The 15,203-nt window shown below is 35.3% G+C and overlaps 1 protein-coding gene across 1 annotated transcript in view; it reads right to left on the bottom strand.

Moving 5' to 3' along the window:
- The window catches only part of USH2A (usherin), an 825,608-nt gene that overhangs the window by 763,272 nt on the left and 47,133 nt on the right, over positions 1-15,203 (bottom strand). The window contains exon 3 of the mRNA XM_030936493.1: positions 1,422-1,554. Within this exon, the coding sequence (XP_030792353.1) occupies positions 1,422-1,554 (133 nt within the window). The remainder of the gene's footprint in view (positions 1-1,421; positions 1,555-15,203) is intronic.

The following is a 15,203-nucleotide window of genomic DNA, read 5'->3' as shown; positions in this document are numbered from 1 at the left end:
TGTATGTATATGTCTATGTATATGATTGATAGGTTGATAGTTGATATATATAAATAGAAATGTGGATATAGACACAGATATATACATATATGTAGATATATATAATATTTTCTATAAAATAACTGCTAATTATACTGAAACATTAAAAAACCCTAAATGTTCACTATAGGAACTGAAGAAATATGGATAGCAACTATTCAATTGCACACAATGCAGCCATCTTAAATGAGAACATATATCTAAATGAGAAGATACATTGACATGGAATGCTGTTTATGACATTTGAAGGAGAAGTATTTATTTTTAGAGGGCTCAGAGAAAGCATATGTATTGTAATTTTATTTTTGGAAAAATATATTTATAACTATATCTCTAGCTAAAAATGTACTAAAAATCTGGAGGAGTATAAAAAAGTTCAACTATATCTATCTCTGAAGATGGAAATATGAAAAATACTTTTTATTTCACAGAGTTCTGTATTGTTTAGATTTTTTTATAATGAGCATATATTATATAATAATATAAAATAATATTTTTATTTTAATATGTAGGCATTTTAAAGACCATTGTACTAGGCATTTCAAGATAATTTCTTATTTCAACTTCTGGTTTTATTCAATATATAGTATATGATATCTTCTTAAACTATATGGCTCATTTTTAATGTAATCAATGTAAACATTAGTCCAGTTAATTACATATTAATACTATTTCTCAGGTTTCATCTAATACTTTGTAGTCCTACTTTAACAATGCTGTACATTAAAATGTAAACCCCTCAAAAAAGAGAGACAGAGAGGAAATATAATTTATTACACATTGAAATTACTTAAAAACTAATCAGAATAAAGAAGTTTCTATTTGAAAGCTTCCCAAATGTAGTAAGTTAAATAGTAGACCCCAAAAGATCTATTATCCACCTGGAACCTGGAACTGTGACCTTAATTTGGAAAAAGAATCTTTGCAAGTATAATTAAGGAACTCAGGGTGAGATCCTCCTGACTGTGAGTGGGCCCTAAATCCAATGACAAGTGTCCTTATAACAGAGGTAAAGGGGAGAAATTTCAGAGGAGAGGGCCACATGAAGGCTGAGGCAAAGATTGCAGTTGGGAAGCAGCAAGTAAAGCAACACTAAGGATTGCCAGCAGCCACCACGAAGAGGGAGACATGGAGTGAATTTGCCCTCAGAGCCTCCAGAAGGAACCAACACCGCTGAACCCTTAATTTCTGACTTTCAGCTTCCAAAACTGTGAAAAAAAAAAGTTTTACTTGTATTAATCTGCCACCCAGTTGGTGGTAATTTGTTCAGTAGCCTTAGAAGATGAATACATGTAAATATTTTAAAATATTATTTGTTTGACGCATTTTTAAGAACAATGTAATTGGATGAAATAAAAAACATTCTGAAGTCGGAAACTTACCATTTAAACTCTGTCCTATTTGCACAGTACCAGATGCAAAATCTGTAATTGAACCACTTAGAGTTCTTGCATCGAAAGGTGTATGATCCTTCTCCACGCCATTGATAAAGAAACTGATTTTTGTCTGATGCACCTGTAAGAAATTACTACCGTTATTATTTTAAGTGCATAAACTTTTATTTTATAATAAATACATTTCAGCAGTTTTTCTTAATTAACTTTATTTCTTCTTTACTTTGTTCAGTTGGGAAGACTGAAAACAGTATTTTAATAGCTCAATGATATCTCCTTGTGTTTATCTAGATATAAACCTATATAGTGTCATTTTGTGCTGTGATGATATCTCCCAGTGTGCTCACAGGTGTACATAATAGTTGGTCCAATACATATAACAGCTCTGATTGTCATGCTTTTACAGGGTTTTTGAGGATATGTTACTTCTTTATACACAAATTAAATTTGTTATGGCTATATTTGGAAATAAAGCAGAATGAGTACAAGGGGGAGAAATAATTAAAACCACATATAACAACAAAGAATGATATGTGGATATAATTCAAGCTACTAGGATCAAATATTTCTTGAATTTACTGTCTTGGGTATTGGTATCCGGTTGGTGATTTTCAGGTCTACTTTCCCAATGTAGGATAACAAAAAATGTGCCAATCATATTCTAGACTAATCAATCAAGCAAGTAGCCTAATAACTGCATATATTAGGGATTAGCATTTTTTTTTCCTGTAAATAGCTAGAGAATGTTTTTTTCTCTGCAAGTCAAATGATTTGGTTCTGTGGGCCAAATGGTTGCTGTCACAACTGCCCAACTCTAATGCTGTAATGCAAAAGCATCCTCAGACAATATACAAACAAATGAGCATGGCTGTGTCTAAATAAAACTTTATTTATAAAAATAAGTGGCCAGCCAATTTGAGCCACAGGTTGTAGTTTAGTAACTCTTGGATTACATGATGAAAAAGCTATGGGATTTTTGTTACGTGACAGGAGCCCAGAATAGCCAATTCTATCAAACTTTTATGCAAAACACCCATAGATACCTGCACAAAATCTTTAATTGCATACACTTCTAAATAAACTAATCAGCTGTTTGGACATCAACTTTATCTCTGCAAATAGTCTTTTTGTTCAAATGCTTTTAGCTTAAATGTAAAAGGAATAATTGGTACTCTAGTGAAGAAGCTAAAATGGCAAATAAAAGGGTCTGGAAAGGGGAGGGGTTGAGAGGGGGAGGAGAGAGTGAGATTTAAGGTCATGCAATGGAAAGGTTGGATGCTAACATTTTAATTAAAATGATAGCAAACCATTCAACATGCTATTCTGCTATGGACTTTGAATGATAATGATGTATCAATGTAGGTCCGGCAATTTTAACAAATATATCGCCACTCTGGTGCAGGGCTTTAATAGAGGGGGAGGCTGTGGGTACGTGGGGGTACAGCATGTTTGGGAGATCTCTGTACTTCCCACTCAATGTTGCTGTGAGCCTGAAACTACTTATACTTTTAATGCTTTTATGTTAAAAAGACTTGCAATAATTAATGAAGATAAACATTTATTCTCAAACATCTTAAAATCATTATGTGAACTATTGTCTTAAAAATCTTTTTCAACATCCCCCCCAACAAACAAAACAAAAGAAAATAAAAAACCAGGAAGTTAATACAATAATTACTTGGTAATATTGATTTTTTCAAAAAGTTACCCAAAATGCCTTTTCTCCATTCTAACTACCCTACTTTCATTTAAACCATGTTCTTTCTTAAATCCATTGATCTAGTGTTGCATTTGATTTAATTTTAAAACAAAGCTTTAATATACCTCAAATCATATGCCAAGTCCTCAAGGGCCTGGATATATTCCGCTTTGTTGGGTAGTGGGGCTGCATTTTTTTTTTTTTTTTTTTTTTTTTGCATCCCATTTTTTACAGCCTGTTACTGTCATTTGGTGTTTGACTGTTATCATTATAAAAGATACAGGCTTTTCTACTTTGTTATTTGTAGCATTATCTCATGTTTTACAACATCTTTGCACAACATGCAGGCACATGAAATATAACTAGTGAAAAGTTCTCGGTGGTATTAATGCATAAAAAAGAATGTGGTTCCATCTCTACTGTCTTTACCCAGCCAAAAGCTGATGAACAGCCAATTTTCCTTTATCACATTAGCACAGCCATGAGGGAAACACATTTGTTCTAGTCAGCTACACTAAAGATACTATTACCAATCTAACATATACATGTTTTATATCAGCAGTATTCTCAGAGCATGAGAGAGCCAACAATATATTAACACTAGCATGACAGTTTATTTAAGAAAAGAAAATTGTCTCTGTAGAGGGACAGAAGTTAGAAATGTATGGCTAAAGCTCAGTGTCACTGGTCTAATAAAGGTAATAATTCTTAGGCTTTCTTTATAGCAGGTAACACTCCTGTGACAGTTCTGTCATATCATTCAAATAAAAATGTTGTCTTTTACAAGTTTAAGTGCACCTTTATTTTGAGTCAGATAGAAAGCATGTTTTTGATTTTCTGTATTCACCGTATTATATCTGTTGTCAAGAGTTCAGGACCTTCTTTTTTATCAACTCATCACATATTTGCTTAGTAGAAGAATTCTGTGTCACTTGCAGTGAATTCCAGAAGGATATTTTCACTTTGTAGGTACTTAAATAATGATTAATGATGATCCCAAGCCACTCTCTTCCATTGCCCCCTCCCCTACCAACCACCTTTCCATGTATAAGATTAAATCTTCTTTGGTTTTTCTGCACCATGTTTTATGTTCCAAGATTCTCTAAACTACTTTACAATTCTGATCTGGGGCCCCATCACCCTGAAGCTGTAAAGACTGAGGTGGATTTTTGCAATAGCTCATTCTGATGGTCCCCTTGCTAGTTATTTAAGGGAATACATACAATGGAATTTCTGATTTGTGAAAAGAAAGCCTTTTGCTACAATAAACTTCGCACCTATCTCATTCACTAGCCCTATGAGGATAAGAGGCGCTTGTACATGTTTATTGGTGTGTCTTGAATGAATGAATTGACAAAACCAGTAGCAGTTGTAGAAAAGTCTTTAAATCCCCTTCATAAGAGATCAAAAAACACTCTGGAAAGAAGATACGGAGAAGGTCATGCTCAAATCTTCATTCTCTTCAGGTTCATATTTTATTTTAACCACCTTTTTGGTCACATTTGTGTCCCTGTGATAGATTATACTCATCCCTTTGAGTGTAAGAGTACACTAGATTTTTTTTAAGTAGAATTCTTGACACTATCCTCCCACTCTCATGTTTGATTAGTGAGAAATATAATTCAAAAGTCCAGAAAGTTACATAATAACTCAGTAGCTACCAAGGGGAAAATAGAATCAAGTCCACCTAGACTAGAGTAATTTTCCACAATCATCTGTTCCATTGAAATGCCAGATCTTTGGTGCCATTTTACTCCTGCTGGCCATCAAAACTGAAAGAAACTGCTGACTCAGGCTGAGAAATAGAGAGACAGAGTACCAGTGCTGAATATCTTACCGGATAAATGGCATTCCCATTGCCTACATACTTCTAAATTAAATTGAATTCATAAAGCATCAACTCAGTACCCACAGTGGCCCTATGACCTACACCAACAAAAGTTAAGTTGTCATCCTTTCTCTCAAGGAGCTTGTATGTATGATAACAACAGAATACATTTTAATATACTAGATAGTGTTTGAATCACAATAAATGATGATGATTGTTTCTAACTTAAATACTGAATCTTAATGCAGTCAAGAAGGATTATCTTTTCCAAGGAGTTGCTTTGAGAAATTATGTCTTAATTTGTTAATATGTGTGGTGTATAACATATTTTTGGACCTTCTCTCTGTAACTTGCTTTCCCGGAACCAACTTAGAAGCTTCCCAGGAAGAGCAGTTTTATTAATTTGGAGGGCCTCATTTAAAGCAAAACCTTTTTGTGCATTCAGAATAACACCTTTCTAATAGATTAACATGAAGTGATTTGACAACATATCTTAAATTTATATTTACCCTCAAAAGATCATGATGGATGATACGAATATAAGGAAAATAATTTTGAATGCTAAGAAATTCAAACAAAAAAGAAAAACCACTGTGATATGAATCAGAAGAGAAAACTTTATGGAGGAGAAAAGTCTTGGACTTTCTGAAATAGAAATTGCCCTGAAATAGAAATTTCTATTTCTAAGTGAAAGAAAGATTTGCATAAAAAGATTCCACTATTCCATCCATAATTTTTAAGCTAAAGTAAGGCAATGTATCCTGAAAACTCTATAAGTTTATTTTAAAATATCACATGTATGTTGTATTACCCTACCTAGGAACACGTGGAATCCCCACACGTCCCATCCAATTGGTTACCATCCTAAACCTAAGGCCTTCTGAGTTTTTCCTCACTCATCTCACCCAATTTATTTCTAATCTTCGCCAACAGCCAACCTCCAATCTAATTGGTAAAGTTTCCTCACTGTCTGATGATCACACATCATTTAATCTCATGATGTGTTCAAGCTATTTCCATATAGGCACTTACCTAAATTTTTAGTATTTTTCAAAACACACATCTCAAGTCCTCTATTCTCCAATAATTCTTTGCCACTTACTTTGGCATTGCAAAATTAGTTAACATATTAAAAAGCTAGTATGAGCCAGGCATGGTGGCTCACACCTCTAATCTGAGAACTTCGGGAGGCCGAGGCAGGCAGATCATGAGGTCAGGAGTTTGAGATCAGCCTGGTCAACATAGTGAAAGCCCGTCTCTACTAAAAAAAAAAAAAAAAAAAAAAAAAAAAAATGTAGCCAGGTGTGGTGGCACATGCCTGTAGTCCCAGGTACTTGGGAGGCTAAGGCAGGAGAATCCCTCGAACCCGGGAGGTGGCGGTTGCAGTAAGCCAAGATGGTGCCATGGCACTCCAGCCTAGGTGACAGAGTGAGACTCCACCAAAAAAAAAAAAAAAAAGAAAAGAAAAGAAAGAAAAAAAGCTACTATGTCAGCCATTGTTCTAAAATATGTATGCATATTCATTCTTTTTAACTTTATAGCTACCTAAGACAGGTTTATTTTTTTCTCCATTTTAAATATAATTAAAAAAAAGCACAGACGATTGAAAACAAAAATTTGGCCTGGCACAGTGGTACGCGCCTGTAATCTTAGCACTCTGCGAAGCCGAGGTGTGCGGATCACTTGAGGTGAAACGTTCTAGATCAGCCTGGCCAACATGGCGAAATTCCATCTCTATTAAAAATGCAAAAAAATTAGCCAGGTGTGATGACGCATTCCTGTAATTACAGCTACTTGGCAGGCCGAGGCAGGAGAATTGCTTGAACTGGGGAGGTGGAGCTTGCAGTGAGCCGAGATCGCGCCACTGCACTCCAGCCTGGGCCACAGGGTGAGACTGTCAAAAAAAAAAAAAAAAAAAACAAAAGAAAGAAAGAAAGAAAGAAAGAGAGAGAGAGAGAGAGAGAGAGAGAGAGAGAGAGAGAGAGAGAGAAGAAAGAAAGAAAGAAAGAAAGAAAGAAAGAAAGAAAGAAAGAAAGAAAGAAAGAAAGAAAGAAAGAAAGAAAGAAAGAAAGAAAGAAAGAAAGAAAGAAAGAAAGAAAGAAAGAAAGAAAGAAAGAAAGAAAGAGAGAAAAAAAAAAAAAAGCTTAGCACAGTGGTTCACGCCTGTATTCCCAGTAGTTTGGGAGGCCAAGGTGGGTGGATCACGAGGTAGGTAGAGTCCGAAATTAGCCTGGCCGAGATGGTGAAAGAAACCCCGTCTCTACTAAAAATACAAAAATTAGCTGGGTGTGGTGGCACGAGATTGTAATACCAGCTACGTGGGAGGCTGCAGCAGAGAACTGGTTAAACCCGGGAGGCTGAGGTTGTAGTGAGCCGAAATCGAGCCACTGAACTCCAGATTGGACGACAGAGCAAGACTGTCTCAAAAATAAAAATAAAAATAAAAAAATAAATCAGAGTGCTATAGAAGGGTGACTAGTGGTTTCAGAGACAGTTTTAAACAGCTAATTTAATTAACAAGTTATAGCCAGTTAGGGTTTTGAAGTAATAGTCATTTAGTTTGTCAAATCCATCCATTTAGCATCTCTTCTATACCTCTACCCAGTGATGATTCAGGATTGATGTCAACACTTCCCACAATAGGAAAGGTGACATCCCCTGTGTGCTATAATCACTTACTACGTGCCCCTCATTGTGCTGAACATTTTCCCTATATCATCGCACTGCCTTCCCAGATCGCTGCTTCACAATGGTGTTGTCCCCACATTACAAAGGAGGACACTCAGGCTAAACTGTTCTAGTATTCCACCTCTGCAGATTTTGGGAATGCCCTTCTCTTTGGACAGCTTTTACTATTACACATAATTATTTATTATAAATGATTGAACCCAAAGGTATCTCCTTATAACTTCATTCATAAGTTCCAGTTCTAGTTATTGAGACTACACCAAACAAATTTAATCACTTTTCCACGTGAGAGCTTACATAAACATAAAGAAGGTTGTCATTCCTATCCTAAGTCTTCTTCAAGATAAATGTGTTTAGTTTCTGTGGTGTTCTAAATATGACATAGTTTTTAGTGTCTCTCTTCTTAAAACGTGGCTCCAGAAATACTACAATCTCTAGATGTGGTCTGACCTGTCAAAGTGGCACAGGATTGTCACATTAATACAATTCAAAATTGCAGGTTAGATTTTTGGCAATGGCATCATGCAGCTAAAACTGATAAATTAAGTTGAGCTGACTATTAACTAAAATACTGTCCTTTTTTTTCTTACTTACATCAACTGTTAACTCACGTCTACCCCATTCTATACATATACAGTTGGCTTTGTGGACCCAAGGGTTGGCATTTATATTTATCTATGTTATATTTCATCTTATTAGATTCAGCCCATTGCTCTGAGCTGTCAAAATCTTTTTGGATGCTATATCTGTCATGCAGTGCATTTACCATCCCTCTAAGATTTATGTCATTTGCAAATTTGATGAGCATGCTTTACATGCTGGACAGAAGCTTAATAAACACTAACTGATTGATTGGCTAATTGATACTCTGAAAACATCATGAACTACGTGATGTTACAACTCTAAGCAATAAAGAAAAGGCACCGTTTTCTAACAAAATGTGTCATACCGTGATTCTTCACATACTTTTCAGAGTGGCCTTGTTTACTGACATGAATTTTTATATAATTATAAATGCTCCAGTTTATTAAATATTCTCTATTGAGTGATGTTTATACAAACGATATGAATAAGTACCTAAGGACATTATTCAGGGATAGTTGCTTTGGCAGAAATTAACCAGGTGGGTGGCCCACAAACATTTGTAGTGTTTGGAATGTGTATGTGTTCCCGCTTCTAGTTTGATTGACTGAGTAACTGCTGGTATACTGCCCAAAGATTTTTTCTTGGTTTTGTTTCAGCTTTGTGTTTTCCATGAGCTCCTGGTGTTTTATTTCAACACTTTTTCCTCTGTCCACTTCTCTCCATTCCCACACCTTCACACACCCCAAGCCAACATATACACTCACCATCCTTTTTCCGTCTCTGAGTAACTCAGACAAGACAAGCCAGGCTCTTGAAGTGATCTACAGGAAAAGCCTAAGCGTATTACATTTGCACCCTGCGTATGATTCTCCGGATTTGCTGTTCTCCCCTGATCTCTATTAAAGCTCTTCATATACTGCAACCTCCACCAAACAAGTCCCCATTTAATTGATCTCTAAAAATTTAACATAGGAATGCAAGTAGATTTTTTTTTTTGTCCTGTCTTGACTGGATGTGAAATTCTCATGGCCTCTTCTTCCTACACATTTAAATTACTCTCTTCTGTCTACTGCCAAAAAAAAAAAAAAAAAAAAAAAAAAAGCTATTAATTTACACACATACATGATAGAAAATCTGCAAACAGTCTGATTTATTGAATTCCTAAGGAATAGGGAGAGTTCCAGCCGGTTTTTTCTAGATACTGCTTAAAGATGTGTCATGCACAATTCTACATTTAAGAAAGCTTTTGGTGCATACTTGATCACAATATTAGATACCCTTAATTATTTCAATATATCATTGTTCCTTTTTCTATTTTACCCATGGACAACAGATGATTTTCAAAAGATTATCAAGTTAGCTGTAGAATACCTTAGAAAACTTTTTCAGTATGTTACATCCCAATGATCTAGAAGTTACTTGTTATAACTACAATGTCCTCTCCTTAAAAGTGAGTCAACCTCTTTTGTCTCCCATGTTTATAAAGAAAACTCCTCTTCATACTCTTACTAAAATCCGATCACTTGTTTGAAAATGATCCTGTTGTTTGAATATCAGACAGGCACATTATGTTATGCTAAGTGTGATGCTACGTACACATAAGGAGTATATAAAACACAGACCTTTTCTTCAAGGAATTTGCAATCTATAATAGAAATGGGCATATAAAATACTTTCAATGAAAGGAGGCAATATAATAAATAAGTATGAATAAAGTGCTTACGAACAAAGATGAGCATATGAAAATATCTTGGAAGTCTCCTCCACCAAATATTTCCCTGTTACTCTTCTTCTCTCTATTGAGGTGTTCCTCAAATGAGTTATTTGTACTTCCTCAGTCCATTTTATCTTTTCCCATTCCGTCTGTAATGCAGCTCAATCTGTAGTTTCTGTTTTTTATTACTTTAAAAAATAACTATCTCAAACTTACAGGAAAGTCACAAGAATAGTACAAAGAATTTTTTTCTGACCCATTTGAGACTAAATTTTTGACTTACTGACACATTCCCCCTGAATACTGCAGTGTGTATTTGCTACAAAAAGACATTATTTTACATAAGCATGATGTAAACATCAAAGTTATTGGCACACCGCTACCATTTTATCTTTAAAGCCCATTCAAGTTTTGTCAATGACCCCAAAAATGTCTTTTATAGAAAAAACACCTGCAGCTCCAAATCACATGCTGCGTTTAGTTGTCATGACTCTAAGGTTTCTTTTGATCTGAAAGAGTTCCTCAATCTTTCTTTGGCTTTTTTGATCTTAATATTGTTAAAGAGGACCACCTAGTTATTTTGTAGATTGCCTCTCAATTTGGGTTTGTCTAATTTTTCCTCGTGATTAAATTCAGGTGATACAGTGATCATATTATATTTTATCATGCCTTACATCATTTCTATTTGTTCCATTATCAATGATGTTAACTTCAATCATTTGCATTAATATATCTGCCAAGCTTCCACACTGTAAAAATACAATTTTCCCCTTTGCAATTAGCAAACATTTTGTGAGCAGATACTTCGAGACTGTATAAATATCCTATTGCTTATTAAAAATTCAATGCATGCATATGCTTATTTTTATCCGTATAGACTCACGAGTCTCTATTTTATTCAGTGGGATATAATTCATTACTCTCAATATGTATTTCAATGTTCAAGTTGTTCCAGGTTTGGACAGTATAGACCCCATACAGCTGCATTCTGGGTCATATTGACATGTTCTAATAGTTCTTTGAGTATCTTCTTACTTTATGACACAAGATGTTCTAGGCTCATTTTGTACTTCCCCACCACAGCCCTGGAATCAGCCATTTCTCCAAGGAATCCTGGTTCCCCTAAGAGATGAATGGTCTTTAGGAACAAAGATTCAGTGCTAAGTAGATTCATGCTATTTCAGTGTTACTGTTCCCGGGCCCACTCTCTCCCCTCAGTGGTTAGCTGTAGGGAATATGGATATATAGAGAATATGAATATAAATAGATACTACTAGATAGATTAGATTCGATGCACACACTTACTTCTATATTATTTCTATAAACCATTGACCCTTGAACAATATGGGGGTTAGGGCATGTACCACCTGTGCAGTAAAGCCACCAACTGCATTAGCTCCTAACAAGAGACTCAGTCTTATTTTTGGAGCTTTGAAACTAGGCATTGATTTCTCTTCTCTAGCTATGAAAGTCCTAGATAGTGTTTTCTTCCAACAGAAGCCTTTTTCATCCACATTGAAATTATGTTGTTTAGTGTAGCCACCTTCATCAGTGATCTTATCTAGATCTTCTGGATAACTTGCAACTTCTACAACAGCACTTGCTGTTTCAACCTTGCACTTTTATGTTATGGAAACTACTTTTTTCCTTAAACCTTGTGAACCAATCTCTGTTAGCTTCCAGTTTTCTTCTGTAGCTTCCTCACTTCCTTCAGCCTTCACAGAATGGAATAGTTAGGGCCTTGTCTGGATTAGACTTTGACTTAAGAGAATATTGTAGCTGGTCTTGTCTTCTATGCAGACCACTCAAATTTTCTCCACATCAGCAATAAAGCTGTTTCCGTTTTTATCATTTTTGTTGTCATTAGAATAGCACTTTAATTTTCCCTCAAGAACTTTTCCTTTGCATTCAACTTGGCTGTTTGGAGCAAGAGGACTAGCTTTCAGCCAGTCAACTTTCTACATGCCTTCCTCACTAAGCTTAATCATTTCTAGCTTTTGATTTCAAGTGAGAGAAATGTTACTCTTCCTTTCACGTGAACACAGAGAGGCCACTGTAGTGGCCTTGGTCTAATTTAATTGAAATATTGTTGGGTCTGAAGGAACAGGGAGGCCCAAGGGGAAGGAGCGAGTCAGAAGAACATTCTGCTGGTGGAGAAATCATAACACACACAACGTTTATTGATTAACTTTGCCCTCATATATTAGTGTGGTTCATGGCACCCCCTGAAATTATAATAACATCACGGATCACCATAACAGCTATAATAACTGGAACAAAGTTTAAATTTTTGGGAGAATTGCCAAAATGTGATGCATACACAAAATAAGCACATGCTGTTGGAAAAATAGCACTGATATATGACATGTTTGCCTGAAGCAAGGTTGCCATAAACCTTCAATTTGTAAAAAATAAAATAGAAATAAAAAACACATTGTCTGTGAAGCATAGTAGAACAAGGTAAGCTTGCCACTAGCAACTGCTGGACACTAATTTAATCTTTATCAAATGAATGAAGCTTCATCTAAACCAACTCTTGAAAGATTAATATGATTTATCAAAGTATGAGAATAGCAGAGGACAGTGAATAAGTTGTAGGAAAACAGAAAAAGAAAAGAAGCAATAAAATTTAAAATGATTAGGTTACTCCAAGCCTTCTATTGATCCTGATAAATCCCTATTCTTTCAAATATTCTTTTCATAAAATGAATATTTAAATGTGTTAAATTTAAAATCACCATTTTCACTTTTCCTCAAGACATTTATAGTTTTTAAAAAAATCTCTTAAATCACAGTAATACAGTTACATATCATTAGGTCAGATTATGCCTGAAGGAAAATAATGAAAATAGTGAACACAGGATTTCTGTTTATGCTTCCAGGGAATAAACCAAAATATTCCAAGAGATGTGAACTCACTGCTGACCCCAAGTCAGAAGGGCATCAGTCAAGCCCTCAATATGTAGACAGATATATAGAAAATCATTTATTTGTACAGTTCAAAAACTAAACTTCATGCAAGCACTCAATAGATATCATGAAGATCCTAAACAGTAATTTGTAAAATTTGTAGAAATGGTCCTGCCACATAAACAAAACAGGCCTGAATGCTCACTTATACAGTGCATGAGTTACATCGGCTAAAATCTTCAACAAGGGTAGAACATCCCATTATATAATAAATAAATTATGTATTAATTTTATATTCTTAAAAGAAAGGCATGCTTTACTGTAAGTACCTATGCTTCAGCCATTTTGTGTCTTCTTAGATTTTTTCAGCTCCAGTAGACAGTACTGGGCAAAATTTATTAAAAATATGTCTCAAAAACTAAACGAAGAGCCATTTTAAACAAAAGAAAAAATCTGAATCTCTTTAACCTCCTTCAGAGAACTGTATTATGAAATATGATTTGGATTATTATTTTTTAAAAATTCTAGAATTGAGAATAATACCTTTATTGTGGCCATTGTTTAAAGGTAGTCCTTTCTGATCAAACGCTGGAGAGCCAGTAATTGTCTAAGCAGTTTTTGCACAATCAGTCATGGAGAAGTGCACACACTTAATTTGTTTGGACCAAAAAAGAACGGTAGAAAACAATCATTAATTTAAGGTAAGAATATATCATCCCTAAATACAAAAGTAGGTATTTACGGGTCAAAAGCAGAATATTCAGTGAACAATTTCCTTGATTCCCTTCACAATCACAAAAATAAGATTGTGGCATCAATTTAGACATAAGTCAATAGTTTTTGTTATCATCTGAAGAACGTCATACTGGCAATTACTATTGAAAATAATATTCATTTTGTCTTTTTATCATTTATATTTATTCAGTCCAATTCTAACATGTTTCTTCCCAAACCATGTTACCCCAGGTAAGCAGCAGCTGAAAGAAAGGTAAGGGAAGTCAAAGGAAGGGAAGGGGAGAAGGGGAGGGGAGGGGAGGGGAAAAGAGAAGAAAGAGAAAGAAAGAAAAAAGAAAGAAAGAGAGAGAAAGAAAGAAAAAAGAAAGAGAGAAAGAAAGAGAAAAGAGAAATACAGAAAGAGGAAGGAAGGAAAAAGGAAGGAGGCAAGAAGAGAAAGGAAAGAAGAAAGAAGAAAGAAGAAAGAAAGAAAGAAAGAAAAAAACGAAAGAAAAGAAGAGTCGTCCGACTTACTTCCTGCCGTCCTTCTTCACTTCCAGGCGTATGCCTTCCTTCACTTCCTTCCTTCCTCCTGCTCCCTCCCCACCTCCCCTCACCGCCCTATCCTCCATCCCTCCCTCCCCCACTCCCTCCCTCCCTCCTCCCTCCCCTCCCACGACGACCCTCCCTCTCCTCCCTCCCTCCCTCCCTCCCTCCTCCCCCTCCTCCCGCCCCTTCCTTCCTATTACGGGGAGAGAAATTTGATGGGGCTGTGTGCTTCAGATAGTTATCTCTTCGCAAAGCCTGGTTTAGCTTCCCTCAAAAGTGGACATGCCTCAGAAGGTGAAGTCCAGGAAAAAAATTTCTTGGTGGGAGAAACATTTGCCTGCTGATTTTACTCCTTAAGAAGAAAAATAATGAGCCTAAACTATGTTCAGTGTTATCTTTAGAAATAAATAAATAACAAAGGTCAATATTAAATGGTGAAATACTTAAAAGGTAAAGGTGAGAATGACTAAAGTTATAACATCTAATATTTTTTTCAAAGCGTAATATTCATTTTCTGTCACATAATAATGTTTAGGATCTTTCTATGATACTTTATACCTCCTAAGGCTTATAGCAATGGACACTTCTAAATTAGTATCACTTCTGTTCTACGTAAATATGATCAAGGTAGTTTACCTCTACCCTCCGCAAATACACCTTTGAATGACTATTTACGAGTTTTCATCTTAAGCTGAGATCACAGGACTTCTAATGTTTTCTTAGAACAAAATGTAGGGATAAAAAGATATAAGGTAGCGGAGTCTTTACTGTCAGATCTCAGTTTACATATTGACACCTCAGAGAACCCCCAAATACCCACACAGGCCTTAATAATCACTCAAAAACTTTGTTATATTGTACTATTTTAATTCTCTGGGTATTACTTTTCTCTCAATATATTTCTTATTTATTTGGGTTTTTTTTCTTCCCTCACCCACCCCTCAACATGCACACATGTATGCACACAAACAACTAACATCAGCTGTAATCAATTCACTGCATTAGTCTCAACATCTACTAATAGAACAAAGCCCATTTGACTAGAAAATGCATTTCTTTTGGCAACTTTACCAGAATTCTTTA

This window comes from Rhinopithecus roxellana, chromosome 8 (assembly GCF_007565055.1).
Source record: "Rhinopithecus roxellana isolate Shanxi Qingling chromosome 8, ASM756505v1, whole genome shotgun sequence".
NCBI classification, from domain to species: domain Eukaryota; kingdom Metazoa; phylum Chordata; class Mammalia; order Primates; family Cercopithecidae; genus Rhinopithecus; species Rhinopithecus roxellana.
The sequence above is the reverse complement of the archived record's forward strand: the minus strand, read 5'-3'. Positions and strand labels throughout refer to the sequence as shown.